General features: G+C 40.7%; 1 protein-coding gene across 1 annotated transcript in view; it reads left to right on the plus strand.

Annotated features, from left to right (window-relative positions):
* Nucleotides 1-1,078: 1,078 nt before the first annotated feature.
* Nucleotides 1,079-16,095, plus strand: part of SLC13A1 (solute carrier family 13 member 1) — a 104,206-nt gene continuing 89,189 nt past the window's right edge. Inside the window, exon 1 of the mRNA XM_027539119.1 lies at nt 1,079-1,205. Coding sequence (XP_027394920.1) covers nt 1,107-1,205 — 99 coding nt within the window. The 5' untranslated portion in view covers nt 1,079-1,106. The remainder of the gene's footprint in view (nt 1,206-16,095) is intronic.

Consider the following 16,095-nt stretch of genomic DNA (forward strand, 5'->3'; position numbering starts at 1 on the left):
GGTAATTATCTAGTCAATCCAGCCAATATATCAGCACAATAGTATCAACTCAATCCCGAAAAAGTCTTACAGGTGAGGGCTGTAAAACTTTATGATAACTTGGTTTCCTATCCAAAGAGAACATAGCGTCCAAGAAATACATAGAACTGTGCATTTAAACAGTGAAAAAAGTATTGCATACCTGGGTGTGGTATTGGGGCTTCCCAGGTGAGATGCTAGTGGTAAAGAACTTGCCTGCCAATGCAGGAAACACAGGAGACACAGCTTCGATCCCTGGATTGGGAAGATTCCCGGGAGAAGGACATGACAACCCACTCCAGTATTCTTGCCTGGAGAATCCCATGGACAGAGGAGCCTGGCAGGATACAGTCTATAGGGTTGCAAAGAGTCAGGCACAACTGAAGCTTCTACATAGTATGTACGCACAGGTGTGATATTGGGGATCTATTAGCTATCAGAAGCATCGGTATTTATCTTTTGAATGAGAACAGAGAAGTTCTGAATGAGAAGTCAGGAGCTCTCCTCGGAGCCAAACTCCACAAAGCCAGTGGACTCTCAATATCTTATCTGAGCAGGCCCAGGAAAACCCATCTGTACCCAAAACTTGCCTTTCACATTGGAATTCCTACTCCTGGGGTTGCTATTTCAATTCACAAACTGAAAATGTACTTCATTGGAAAGGATACTGGAGGCACCCAGTAAAGCCTTGCTCAAGGTGCCACCCAAGGGTGGAGCCTCAAAATCAGGGGACATCAAAAGGTGGGGAGGAACCTCCTTGTGGGCAGATTCAATCCATCGCATGGTTTTGCCTCCCAAACTTAGACAGTTTCTATTCCAGTTACAATACACAAACTAAATAAGGACAGTTTTTGCCTTTCAAGAACCCTAGCAGAAAATGGTCTTTGATTTCTCACACTCTTGGTCTTATCTCTCCATGTGAATTGTGACAGTAAAACAATAAAAATTGAGATTTAATTTTAACTCATGTTGGTGAGTCTGAGGCAGTAAATGAAGATGATGAGCTAGAGAAATATTAAGCCAGGTCGGTTATTTAATGCCTGCCCTTTATTTGAGGAGAACACTATTGAAGGCACCTGTGCAAGACAATGAAATTCTTCAGTTATATTTTAGTTTATCGCCGGCTTCTCCTTATAGTTTTCACTCTGTTGATTTTATTGCCATTGCCACTCATCCTCCGCTCGAAGGTAAGGGATGGGCTGGTGGGCTTTCTGAGGTATCTAATTGTCCTTTATTGTTGCTATGCAATTATCTGTCTGAAAGGGTGGTGACACCTTGGGCTTGAAATCAGGATGGTTGTACATTGTATTTTGCCCATTTTTCTCCCTTTTAATGATTAATGCTGTTGATTTTCAGTGTGATTAACTAGAATAATTAAATAGTATATTCAATCAGAATTGCTCTCTGCTTGGCGACCAGATAAGGAGAAGAAAAAACGAATCATGACCCTTGAGATCCTGTTGGTCAAGTTATCAATCTCCAGGGAGCATCCCAGGTTAACACAGCCCCTTGCCCTGAGACTAGGCAGCAATGTGGCACTGGGGGAAAGAGCTCAGAGGACAACTGGAATTCCTAGGGGTGATCTGTGCTATGTGCTTAGCCTCTTCAGTCATGTCCAGCTCTGTGACCCCATGGACTGTAGCCCGCCAGACTCCTCTGTCCATGGCATTCTCCCAGAAAGGTGATCTAGCGCAAATTAATTTACTGGGCACTTCCATGCTTTGGTGTAGGCCATCGAACCCCCTGGAAGTGCTGCAGCCCTTGGGGTCACAAAGAGTTGGACACAACCTAGCAAATGAACAACACAAGAACATGAGAGAAGAAGGCACTGAAAGCAGGAAGTAGTTTTCCTTGTTTAATCAGAAAATCTAACACATTATTGCACATGTTCTGATCGTTTGAGATTTTATTTTTTTGTGTGTGTTCTTGTAGGGATTTTTCGGTTTCCTTTAAGTATGGTCAATCTATTAAGTGTGGAAATATAAACCCAATGCATTTTTATTACCTTGGTAAAATGATTTGTATCTGCAAACATTTAGTGAATACCTTATTTGTGACAGGTGTGACAAGGGTCTCTTGGTGGCAAGAGAACAGTCTCCAGAGCCAAGCTCTCTGCTTTAGGTCCCAGGTTTCCACTTAGAAACTGTGTGACCTGGAAAAATTAATTGCCCTTTCTGTGCTTCTATTTTCTCCTATGTAAAATTGGGATTGTAATGGGCTTGTTGTAAGGATTAAGTGAATGAGCACTCATCAAGAACTTACTTGGAACTATGGCTGGCACACAGTATGTGGGTTACTGAGAATCTCCCCAAATCTGTTAACCCTACGATGGTGCAGTTCCTACCCTATGATGCCTTTTCTCTGAGTAGAAGAAAACCTTCCTGAGGTTCTTCTCTAACAAGTATTAACCAAGGTTATATGAGTCTGGGTAAAAATAGAACCACAGTGATTGTAACACTCCAGCCTCCCTCAGCAGTCTGCCACTGGTCTGAAGGAAAATTGTCGTTCAGTCACTAAGTTGTGTCTGACTCTGCAACTGCATGGACTGCAGTATGCCAGGCTTCTCTGTCCTTCACTATCTTCTAGAGTTTACTCATATTCATGTCCTTTGAGTCAGTGATGCCATCCAACCATCTCATCCTCTGTCCCCTCCTTCTCCTCCTGCCCTCAATCTTTCCCAGCATCAGGGTCTTTTCCAGTGAGTGGGCTCTTTGCACCAGGTGGTCAAAGGATTGGAGCTTCAGCTTCAGCATCAATCCTTCCCAATGAATATTCAGGGCTGATTTCCTTTAGGATTGAGTGGTTGGATCTCCTTGCTGTCCAAGGGACTCTTAAGAGTCTTCTCCAGCACCACAGTCCAAAAGCATCAATTCTTCAGTGCTCAGCCTTCTTTATGGTCCAACTTTCACATGTGTACATGACTACTGGAAAAACCATAGCTTTGACTATACAGACCTTTGTCGGCAAAGTGATGTCTCTGCTTTTTAATAAGCTGTCTAGTTTGGTCAGCTTTTCTTCTAAGCCTTTTTCATTACAGTGTGAAGGAAAGTGAGATGAGATAATGGAAAGTCCTTTTTGGTTCTGCCAAGTTCTTTACCAACAAAGCTGGTGAGGGGCCTGGCCTTGGCTGCCCACAGCTTCAAGCTGTCACCTGGTGCGGGGTAGTGGGAGAAAGAATGACCACCAGGGGCCTCTCAGGCTGGGTCTCTCTCAGCACTGAGGTCTCATAGCACCCTGAGGTGGGAGGGAAGAACTCCCCTCCCCCACTTTTTATCAGACATTGTTCTGAACCTCCAGATTCTTAGAGAATTTCTAGTGAAAACAGCAGGCAGCCTCCATTGTCCTCGGTTTGGTGGGTTTTGTTTTCAAATTCCAAGTGATTCATCCTCCCCTCTTCCCCCTGCCCCTCCTACCCCAGCTAGCTCTGAGGACTCCTCTGAGTCTCTGGCGGCCACTAGACGACAAATGTGAAGTACAGACACAAGTCTCTCATCTGAATGCCTCCTCCTCCACCCCCTTCAAAGATCATCACTCCTTTTCGTGTTCATGATGGCCTTCTTTTTTCAACTCCCCTGGTCCTACATGTCCCCCAGACCTGGCTGACTCTTACCATGAGTACCTCCTGATTCATACCCGGACCCCTGCTATATTTTAATATTTCTGGTTACTCTCAGCATAAAGTCCTTACTTATGGCTGAGAAAGCAAGTTAAACCAGTCAAGACAAACTTTGTCCATGACTGTGTATCATCTGTGCTGCTCCTTTGACATATACATGCTTGACACTTTGCTTATCTTAACATAATTTTCAAAGAAAATGAATATAAACTCTTTGCAAGAGAAGGGCAAGTAAATAAATAAAAAGCAACGTTCTCTGTGCATGATTCATTAACCAGAAAAAGTGTACTCTTGCTAAGCAATGTGGTCATTGATTTTTTTTTTTTTTTCCAAAGTGCTATGTCAAGAGTACATTAGGTCTGTGGGGAAACCTGGCATCAAGTTGCATTTGATGAACTCTGTCCTCTTTCTTTTCTCTCTAATCAACTCATTTATTAAAACTCAATTAACATTATTGGGAGGATTTTTCCAAGTACAGTAACATAATTTCCTCTTTTTTTGCTACTTTAAATGCATATTTAACCATTCAATCAACTGTTAATTAAACTCACAGTATATTATTTTAACTGTTGCTTACAATGAAAGCAGAACTTTCTTTCAGAGAACTTAGGACTTTAGAAGGTATAAAATTTAAGTAGAGGCTACTTTGATATGGGTTGAAATCATTGTATTGTAACTTTCAGGCTACCAAACTGTGAAGCCTGTACTTCTAAACACATAGTAACAGAACAACTAAAGAGTTCAAGCAAACAAAAAGTCAATTTTGCTTCATAAAAACACAATAAATCTATATGATGGTGGAACTAATAAACAATAAGTTATTGACTGATTTTTTTTTCATTTCCCTGCTGAATTTTGAGTTGCTTCTGTAGACAGGCCTTAACCCTTAGCTTAATTCAACCTTAATTAAAAAATGGAGCTTCAAAGATGAGAGCCCGTAAGTGGCTTTATCATGTAATGTTCAAAAAGGAGGGGAAGGGCTTTGCTTTGCAGAGCTTGCTTCTGTTCCAGGCATTCTACCAGCTGCTTTATCCAAGTTATCTTATTTAACCTTCATTACAAACCAAGAAGACAATCATAAATGTCCTAGCATTCTCATTTTACATTTGCAGAAATTGATGTTCAAAGACATGTGACCCAGCAAAGGCCACAGGGATGGGGTTGAAATGGGATTTGAACTCAGGTTCTGTCAGAACTCAGAATTCATGCTTTAATAGTGGTTTGGTTTTACCCTTTTCTATATTTTGTATTTTTGAAGACTTGCCTTTTATTTTAAATAGTCACAAAATTTGTGGCTTGATACTCATTTAGCAACAACTCAGGCATAACGCCTCACCCATAATGCTTTAGAGAAGAGGTATATATTAGCCACTTCCTTGATTGACCTCAGGCAACTCAACTTCTTAAAGGTAGACAAGTGCAGTAATTCTAAACCCTGGGGATGGACCTAGGAGAGCTGGAGGAAGGGTCTCATGTATGTCATCTGCTGAATGTCCCAGAGTCCCAGCTCTACAAGCTGGTGCAATCAACTTCTCAGGATGTGATCCCCCTTCCCTTTACACTGGATGTTTACCACGAGTCATGGCATTAAGTTGGCATCTTAAAATTTTTAGATGGAAGAGATTTTGCAACTGTGTATTTTCATGTTTTCATGGAAATAATATTTTATAGCAAAAGAAAATATGCATCACTCCAGAAACCTATGGGTCTAAGTCAGACAGAAATTCAAATTGAGTCCTTATGAATTAGGTATTGTAATTGGTCAAATTTTGAAGATTAGAATTGGAGATAGAAACAAGTCAATAGCTTACCAAAAACAAAAAACAAAAAAAAAAAGAAAAAAAACACAAACAATAGCTTACCAATACGTGGCTCTACAGATGTCCAGCCAACATCTGTCTGACTCCAGAGCCATGATCTCAACCACAGCTAAATATCTGTGTCCTTATGTCTTCCAAGGGGAATAAGTATACTCCTGATACATTGGTATAAAGGTCACTTTACTGAAGGAATTTTATCTTCTTATTGCTTTACATGAAACATCAGAAATACTGTCCTTTTAATCATCACATAAGTGTAAAGGTAGTCCCAGTCCTTCCCCAGTTAGTAGTTGGGTGCTATGTGCTCAGCTGCTCAGTTGTGTCTGATTCTTTGCAAGCCCCTGGACTGTAGCCCTCCAGGCTCCTCTATCCATGGGATTTTGTAGGCAAAACTATTGGAACGGGTTGCCATTTCTTCCTCCAGGGAATCTTCCTGACCCAGGGATCGAACCCATGTCTCTTGCATTTCCTGCATTGGTAGGTAGTTTCTTTACCACTGAGCCACCTGGGAAGCTCCCAATTAGTAGTTAGTGGTCAGTAAAAGAAGCCTGTGATGTAATTGATGTTTATGTAAATGAATAAAATTAATCATTGAAACTGAATTTTTTTCTCTTTGGAGAGGAACTATCTTAAATATTTCCAGATAAAAACTTGTTAAAATTGGCCTAGGCTACATGCCTTAGTTCCACTGATATTCCCCGTGCAACATTATTCTTTTACGACTATTTTTAGCAGCTTGTTAATTTTATTCTTCTCAGAACTCTGTGCTATTTCCTTGCTTATTTTTCTAGTTCTTGGCTCTTTGTATTTCTTGTGATGGAACAACATGATAAAAAGAAGGCCAGGTTTGTCTGACGAGTCGTAAGGGAAGAAAATTGAACAATAATATTTTCTGTTTGCAGAGTGCGTCTCTTACTGGCATGTCAGTCCCCCTGGTTTATGTGTTCATTATGGATCCCCGCTTTTTTCAGGAAGACAGTCCCACAGATATTGAGCAGCATTCCCTAGTTGATTGGTTGTAAATCCAAGACCAGATTTCAGGTTTCTGTCAGATACTTCAGGATTTCTCGGGAAAATATTTTATGCCAGGAGAAAGTTGAAGAGAGGAGAGGGAGAGTCAGCTGAACAGAGTCTTAGTACGCTGTACCAGCCCCAGTCAGCGATGGAAGAAACACGGCTGAGAGGGCCACCTCTGCGTGGCCACCTCTGTGTCTGTGGCTGTCGTGGGCTGCTTCTGTTTCTTCCACAGTCTATGCCTCTGATGCATCTTGAATCTTGAAGTTATAATAGAAATTATGATACGTAAAAGAAATAATACATAAGGAGAGACTTAGGTGCTCCATCTGGAAAAACTAAACAGATGGGAGAAATATAGCACTTGTAAAGAAATGTAAACCTTAAAGGGATAAAGGCTCTGATGGAAGAGGGGAACTGATAGGTTGAGAAGCCTGACAAAGGAAAGGAAAATGAGTGGGAGAGAATTTTAAAAGACCACAAGTGAGAGAAGAGGGAGGAAAGGAACTCTGAGAAAACATAAGGAACTTCTAAAGGGGCAAATGAAATTGGATATTGTTTCCAATGTTGGTCTAAAATATTGTAGGGATTTAAATAAAGGGGTGTGTGCATGCTAAGTCATTTCAGTCACCTCCGACTCTTTGCAATCCCATCGACTGTAGCCCACCAGGCTCCTCTGTCTATGGAATGCTGCAGGCAAGAATACTAGAGTGCGTTGCCATGCCCTTCTCCAGGGGATCTTCTGGACCCAGGGATTGACCTCACATCTCTTATGTCTCCTGCATTGGCAAGTGGGTTCTTTTACCACTAGTGCCACCTGGGAAGCCCAAGATAAAGGGGTAAATGCTATAAATGCCAAGAAAATGAGTATTTTAGATACAAAAGAGCATCAGAATGATGGAGGGCAAGAAAAGAAAGAAAACATAGAATCATGCTGATGGTAATGTTGTAGGAGATGAACAAAACCAAGAAATCCAAATGTGATAAATACTTATTTCATGAATATTTGATGAGAACTTTTGAGGCCCAAAGTATGGTGCTCAGTGAACAGTAGCATCTTATGCAGCTTAAATTAATGTTTCTGCTTTCAAGTAGCTTGCAAGGTTGCTGAAAAGTTAATATATACCATGGCCAGCATTCATCACAAAATAAGGTTGTATATAAATCCATGCCAGTGATGGAAACAAATCACGTATTTTATCAGCGTGTAGTTAAAGGGTGAATGTATCTAGGGAAGCAACATTCACCATCCCCTCCCATTCCCCTACTGTGCACGGTCCCACTTGCCTACAACGAGCTGCTCCTTCTATGTTCTTTATGTCAGAGAATCGGCTACCCCTCATCCAGGTCTGCAATCTGTGCGTCACGTCAGATCCCTCAGCTTTTCCTAAGCCCACATCACTCTGTTTACGTTGCTTTACCTCCTGAATCCACCTGCCTCGCATTGAATCTTCATTTCCGTTCCTGCTGGCACTGTTCTCCTCTAGGCTGCCTTCATCTCTCTCTTTCATAGACCATTTCATACTGTTTCCCCCTGAAGTCTCCTGCCAGAGGACTATTTTTAAAATGTCAGCCTCATCCTATTGCATTTACCGCTGCTCCTAATTCTTCCATGGGCTTCCCAGGTGGCTCAGTGGGTAAAAACACAGGCAGATGCGGGTTTGATCCCTGAGTTGGGAATATCCCCTGGAGGGGCACATGGAAACCCACTCCAGTATTCTTGCCTGGAGAATCCCATGGAGAGAGGAGCCTGGCGGGATACAGTCTGTAGGGTTGCAAAGAGTCAGACGCAACTGAAAGGACTGCAACTCACTGGTACTACTTCTTCTGTGGCTCCCTTTTGCGGAAAGGGGGAAATATCTAACAGAACTTGTAGATATGACGGATCTTGGGATTTTGCCATTTCTTTGTCCTAATAGCCCTCCCCTTAGAAAGCATCACTACAAACAAAGCTAGTGGAGGTAATGGAATTCCAGTTGAGCTATTTCAAATTCTGAAAGATGATGCTGTGAAGTGCTGCACTCAATATGCCAGCACATTTGGAAAACTCAGCAGTGGCCACAGGACTGGAAAAGGTCAGTTTTCATTCCAGTCCCACAGAAAGGCAATGCCAAAGAATGCTCAAACTACCGCACAATTGCACTCATCTCACATGCTAGTAAAGGAATGCTCAAAATTCTCCAAGCCAGGCTTCAGCAATACGCGAACCGTGAACTTCCTGATGTTCAAGCTGGTTTTAGAAAAGGCAGAGGAACCAGAGATCAAATTGCCAACATCTGCTGGGTCATGGAAAAAGCAAGAGAGTTCCAGAAAAACATCTATTTCTGCTTTATTGACTATGCCAAAGCCTTTGACTGTGTGGATCACAATAAGCTGTGGAAAATTCTGAAAGAGATGGGAATACCAGACCACCTGACCTGCCTCTTGAGAAATCTGTATGTGGGTCAGGAAGCAACAGTTAGAACTGGACATGGAACAGCAGACTGGTTCCAAATAGGAAAAGGAGTACGTCAAGGTTGTATACTGTCACCCTGCTTATTTAACTTATATGCAGAGTACATTATGAGAAACACTGGGCTAGAAGAAGCACAAGCTGGAATCAAGATTGCCAGGAGAAATATCAGTAACCTCAAATATGCAGATGACACCACCCTTATGGCAGAAAGTGAAGAGGAACTCAAAAGCCTCTTGATGAAAGTGAAAGTGGAGAGTGAAAAAGTTGGCTTAAAGCTCAACATTCAGAAAATGAAGATCATGGCATCTGGTTCCATCACTTTATGGGAAATAGATGGGGAAACAGTGGAAACAGCGGCAGACTTTATTTTTGGGGGCTCCAAAATCACTGCAGATGGTGATTGTAGCCATGAAATAAAAAGATGCTTACTCTTTGGAAGGAAAGTTATGACCAACCTAGATAGCATATTCAAAAGCAGAGACATTACTTTGCCAACAAAGGTCCATCTAGTCAAGGCTATGGTTTTTCCTGTGGTCATGTATGGATGTGAAACTTGGACTGTGAAGAAGGCTGAGCACTGAAGAATTGATGCTTTTGAACTGTGGTGTTGGAGAAGACTCTTGAGAGTCCCTTGGACTGCAAGGAGATCCAACCAGTCCATTCTGAAGGAGATCAGCCCTGGGATTTCTTTGGAAGGAATGATGCTAAAGCTGAAACTCCAGTACTTTGGCCACCTCATGCGAAGAGTTGACTCATTGGAAAAGACTCTGATGCTGGGAGGGATTGGGGGCAGGAGGAGAAGGGGATGACAGAGGATGAGATGGCTGGATGGCATCACTGACTCGATGGACGTGAACTCTGGGAGTTGGTGATGGACAGGGAGGCCTGGCGTGCTGTGATTCATGGGGTTGCAAAGAGTCGGACACGACTGAGCGACTGAACTGAACTGAACTGAATAGCCCTCCCCAAAGCCCCCAATATCTAGTTCCTTCATTCACATTTCACTATCTATGCCCCTAGAGTACCCATGACTATTCTTGCCTTTCTGAATTTCATGTGGTGTGTCCTCTTCATGGAGTGCCCTCTCACCTCTCACTCCTCTCACCCTGTGCTTGCTAGGAAAGGGAGCTCAGGCTGTGATACAAACAGAATCATTCTCCATGCGCTCACTGCATGATTGTGAAGACATCAGCCTCCTCTGTACTGTGTATTCCATTTTGCCTTTATCTTCACTTCCCCCTCTACACTGCAGATACTTCAAGAGCACGGAACATGCTGTTTCCTTGTTTCCTCTGGCCCAAGCACAAGGCCTGACCTACAGTAGATGGTTGATAACTGTGCTGAACGAATGGATTAAAGATCTCTCATGGCAGAAGGATGCAAATACCTGAGCTAGATCATGTAGGAAGCAGAGGATATAGGAGCAAGGAGATGATGAAAGGAAGGAACTTCAAATAGAGTGTAAGAGCCACTAAGGGTCAGAACAAGAATGTAGGTAGATGTATCAGGTGAATGGGGATATGTCTCTTCCACGAAGCTCTTCTCTTCAAGATACATTTTTATACTCTGTTTGGTAATGATAATGTAAGTGAATGTCTACTATCTGTTTGGTAATGATAATGTAAGTGAATGTCTACTATCTGTTTGGTAATGATAATGTAAGTGAATGTCTACTATCAGCCTCCAACAACCATTAGAGTAGTCAATATTAACCCCATTTTACAGATGAGCAAGCAGATACTCAAAGAGGTTAAGCAATTTGCCCAAAGTCACACGGTCTCTAAGGGGAGTGAGGATTTACAAACAAGCTGTCTGACTCCCAAACGCATCGATGCTATTGCTTCCTTACTGCGATTTACATCAGATTTTTAAAAGCTTGTGCACTGCTGTTCTTGCATTTGTAATTACTAGAACACATATTGAGATGAGGTCTCCCACTGGATGGCAGAGCAACCGTGACACAGGGTAAACAGATCATGTGAGCAAGAAATAGACATTGGTTGTTTCAAGTTGCTGAGATTTAACCTAGGCTGTCCCATCTTATCTAGCATATTCTGAAAAACTCCATAACTGGTTCTGTCACACTGACCCCTGGTCCCTGCCCTCATCTCTAAATTGAATAAGACTCTTACAAGAGTTTTGAACGTTGTCTGTGAATTGGCTGCCCCAGGCTCAGCTGAGGTACTTGTGGGTGTGAAGTCCAGGATGCTGCACGGTTAAGACGCATCATGACTCTGAAGCAGTTAACCCATGGCCAGCATTTTTAGTCACACCCTAGCATGTCGTCAGGTTGGAGAGCAAGGTGATCTCTGGCTGTTTCCAGTTCTGCTGTGTGCGTGGGATGTGAACACAGAACATCTCCATTGCTAATTGGTTTCGGAAGTTAAATGAAAAGGAAATAAAAATTCCCTTGTAATTGACATAGTGGAGCTGCTAATTGCCTTCCCTTGCTACCCATTGGGCTGAAAACGAATAAGAAATGCTAATTATTTTTCCTTAACTTTGTAGTTGAGCTTCTTACTCTCCGTCTTCCAATCTGAGGCCAGTTGGAGTCACTTTAAGGTTTTCCGTTAATATGGATTGAGTCTTGAGAAATTCTTGCCACAGTAGGAATTGCAAAGCCCTTTGCAAAAATGCAAAGCCCTGTACAGGCTCTGTCATATAATAATAGTGTTTTTCTTGTAGCACACAGATTCATAATGCGTGATTTTTCTTTCTCCCATCTTAATTGCTGTGCGTTCTCTTTGAAAATCAAATGCTGTGACTGAGGCTTGTGATCGGTCCTACTTTTCTCAAGCTGTGCTGAGAGACCGTACCCACATATGTACTAATTCCACATACGCCAAATTACTCCCTAATATCAGTCAGTGTGTCACTAAAAATGAGAAGAGGTGAAAAACTGTATTTTAAAGGCTAATTTATATTTCAATTCTATCCAGAACTATAATTTAAAAGAGAACTGAGGTGATTTTTAAATATAATCAACCACATTTCCCAAGATAATTTGACACTCAGAACTTTAGTCAGAGGGGAGTCATTATCCACATTGCCTTGTCATAGCAGCATTTGCCTTTTCTGCCTCTGTAGCAAGTTCCTGGCTGCACTTACTTGGGGTGGTTAAAACTAGATACAATGATGATATTGTGAAATGAGGAAGTGACCCTGGCAAGTAAAAGGTTTAGTTCCAATTCAAGCTTATTAGCAAAAGAGATGAAAACCTCAGGAGAACTATAAAGACGATTTACCCATCATCAGTTCAGTCGCTCAGTTGTGTCCGACTTGTGGGCATCAAAATATCCAGTAGATATTTCTTTTCTTCAAGTAGAAAAGAAAATAGAAAAGAGAACAAGGAAAAGAAAAGAGAGTCCTAGACTAAATAATTTATGCCTAGTAGAATACAGGGATCTTCTATCTTGGGATCAAGGTTTGTTGTTTAGTCACTCAATAGTGTCCGACTCTTGGACTGTAGCCCTTGGACTGTAGCCTGTCAGGCTCCTCTGTCCTTGGGATTTCCCAGGCAAGTTTACTGGAGTGGGTTACCATCTCCTTCTCCAGAGGATCTTCCCAACCTAGGGATTGAACCCTCATCTCCTGCATTGACAGTTGGGTTCTTTACCACTGAGGCACTGAAAAAGCCCAGGGGTCAGATATCTGAATAAAAACAGTGGTAGAAAAGACACAGAGGAAAAAAGCTTCAATCATTTAATAAATATTATCGGGCACTTACTATATGCCAACCATTGTTTTAAGTGCTTGGAACAGGGTAGTAAATGAAATATAGGATGTGCTCTCATGAATATACTTGGGTAGAACTCTACTACATATTATTAGTAATGTGATTGTTGATCCTTAATTCAACATGGAATTAAAATACCTACTTTATAGAATTTGGGGAAAGACTACACAAAACAAGTATTATATGTGGTATGTCACAGGCATTCATAAATGTTATTGTCCCCTCCTCTTAATCAAGTCAGAAGAACAGATTTGTCTCTTTACTCAGCAAATATCTTCACCTTTGAAATAAGGTTTCCTATCTATAAAGACTATGGTCAGCAGTCTGGATGAAATTTGTACAATGAAGTCCCCTCCACCCTATTCTCCACCATAAACACAACGCTGATAAACATTTTGATAAACCAAAATGGATCAGAAAAGCAAGCAAGGAGAGCAAACATGAGAAGTTGTGATCTAAAGTGCTCCCACGTCATTCTGGGGTCAGAATTAATTTCAGTGTCACAAACTAAGTGCTAGAGAGTGATTTTCTTGGCAGCTATGAATGACCAAACAAAAAAGCTAGGCTGACCGCTGTCTGTGGAAGCATTCAGAGGAAGCAGTTTCTGCCCAGCCCCCAGCCAGAACTGACCCAAACTTCCTGATCCAGCGAGATGGCCGGATTTGCATTGTTCTGGCAGGACTGAACCTCAGGCTGACAAGATAGAGCACATACTGGACTGCAAGCTGGGACTGGCTGTAGGCAACTGTAAAACTTTTAGGAGTACAGAAGGAAACAATACAGAAACAAAACAACTACATGCAGGCTCAATCTGAAAACAAAATTTCAAAATGCAGTAAGACAATCAAGAAGATCTGACAATGAAACCAACACGGAGATGGAAACACTTCAAATAGGATAAAAGTAATAGGGAAATCAGTAGATGAGAAATGGGGGAAGGGATCCATAATAAGTAACACGTTGTTTTTGAAATAGAAATGTATCAATTACACCAACAAATTGAATAATCTAGAAATGGATAAGTTTCCAGAAACATACAACCCATGAAGATGGAGTCATAAACAGAAAATCCTCAACAGAGCAATAAAGAGTGTGAGGTGCTTGAATCATAATCAAAAACTTCCTAACAAAGAAAAGCCCAGGCTCAGAGCTTCACTGGTAAATTCTACCAAATATTTTTTGAAAGAATTAATGCCAATCCTTTCCAAACTCTTCCAAAAAATTAAAGAGGAGTGAACACTTCCAAACTGATTTTATGAGGTCAACATCCTGATACCAGAGTCAGGCAAAGAGTTAATACAATGAAAGACAATCACAGGTTCATATCCCTATAAACATGCACATAAAAATCCTCAACAAATACTAGCTGATCAAACTCATTAGCACATTAAAAGGATCATACAACATGACCAGGTGGGATTTATCCCTGGGATACCAGGATGATTCAATACACACAAATCAGTTAATGTGGTGTATCACATTAATAGAATGAAGGATTTTTTTTAAAAAATTACACAATCATCTCCAGCTGCATGCAACAAATTCTGGTAAATTCTCTTTTCATTTTTTTTCTGTTACAAATATTTTCTAATTTTCCTGGTTATGACTTAGATACATCCATCATTTAAAGTAGACATTTACTTTCCAAATACATGGGGTTTTCAAAGTAAAAATAATTATCACATGACCATCCCAATAGATGCAGACAAATCATTAATAAAATTCAACATCCTTTCATGATAAAAAAAAAAAACTCTCAACAAATTGAGTGTGCAAGGAATGAACCTCGGCATAATAAGGGATGTATATAACAAGCCCGCATATAACACCATCCTCAATGGTGAAAAACTGAAAGCTTTTCTATAAGATTAGAAGTAAGACAAGGATGCCACTCTTACCACTTCTATTTAATACAGTACTAGAAGTCCTAACTGGAGAAGGCAATGGCAACCCACTCCAGTACTCTTGCCTGGAAAATCCCATGGACTGAGGAGCCTGGTAGGCTGCAGTCCATGGGGTCGCTAAGAGTCAGACACGACTGAGCGACTTCACTTTCACTTTTCACTTTTCACTTTCATGCATTGGAGAAGGAAATGGCAACCCATTCCAGTGTTCTTGCCTGGAGAATCCCAGGGACGGGGGAGCCTGGTGGGCTGCCGTCTATGGGGTCGTACAAAGTCGGACACGACTGAAGCGACTTAGCAGCAGCAGCAGCAGCAGCAGCAGCAGGAGTCCTAACTAGAGCAATTAGGCAAGAAAGAAAATAAAAGTCATCAAATTGGAAAGACGTAAATGATCTTATGTGTAGAAAACCATAAATACTCTACAAAAAACTTAGAACTAATAAACTAATTTAGTAAAGTTGCAGGATACAAAATCAATGTTAAAATAAATTGTTTTCTACATGTTAACAACTATCAGAAAAGAAAGTTAAGAAACCAATCCCATTTAAAATAGCATCAAAAATAATAAAATACTTAGTAATAAACTTAACCAAGGAGTTTAACCTTCTACACCGAAAACTATAAAACACTGATGAAAGAAATGAATGGAGACACACATAAATAGAAAGACATCTCATTTCATGGATTAGAAGATTTAATATTGCTAAAATATGTCCATCTACCCAAAGCAATCTACAAATTCAGTGCTATCCACATCAAAATTGCAAAGTTTTTTTTACAGAAATACATAAAACACCCTTAAAATTCATATGTAATCACAAAACTTTGAATAATCAAAGGTATCTGAGCAAAGAGAATAAAGCTTGAGGCATCACACTTCCTGAGTTCAAAATACATGACAACACTACAGCAAATAAACAGTATCGTACTGGCAGAAAGACAGATACTTAGACTAATGAAACAGAATAGAGAGTTCAGAAATAAACCCATTCATATATGGTCAACTGATCTGTGACAAGAGTATCAAGAATATGCAATAGACAGAGAACTTGAATGCACATTCTCCAAAGATAATATACAAATGAGCAACAGACAAATGAAAAGGTACTCAATATCATTGATCATCAGGGAAATGCAAATCAAAGCCACAGCAAGTTATCATCTCACATCTGTTAGGATGGCTTTTACTTTTTTCAAAAAAAAAGATAAGTGTTGGTGATAATGTGGAGAAATCGGTACCTTTGTACACTGCTAATGAAAATGTAAAATGATGCTGTCACTATGGAAAACAGTACGGAGGCTTCTCACAAAATGAAAAATCGTTACCATATGTATGATCCAACTATCTCACCTATAGATATATAGCCAAAAGAAAAGAAATCAGGATATTGAAGAAGTATTTGTACTTCCATGTTCATTGTAGTATTATTAACAGTATCCAAAACATGGGAATAACCTAAATGTCCATGGGCTGATGAATGGATAAAGGAAATGTCGTATGTATAGACAAAAGAATATTATTCAGTCTTAAA

The sequence above is a fragment of the Bos indicus x Bos taurus genome, chromosome 4, assembly GCF_003369695.1.
Source record: "Bos indicus x Bos taurus breed Angus x Brahman F1 hybrid chromosome 4, Bos_hybrid_MaternalHap_v2.0, whole genome shotgun sequence".
NCBI lineage: Eukaryota > Metazoa > Chordata > Mammalia > Artiodactyla > Bovidae > Bos > Bos indicus x Bos taurus.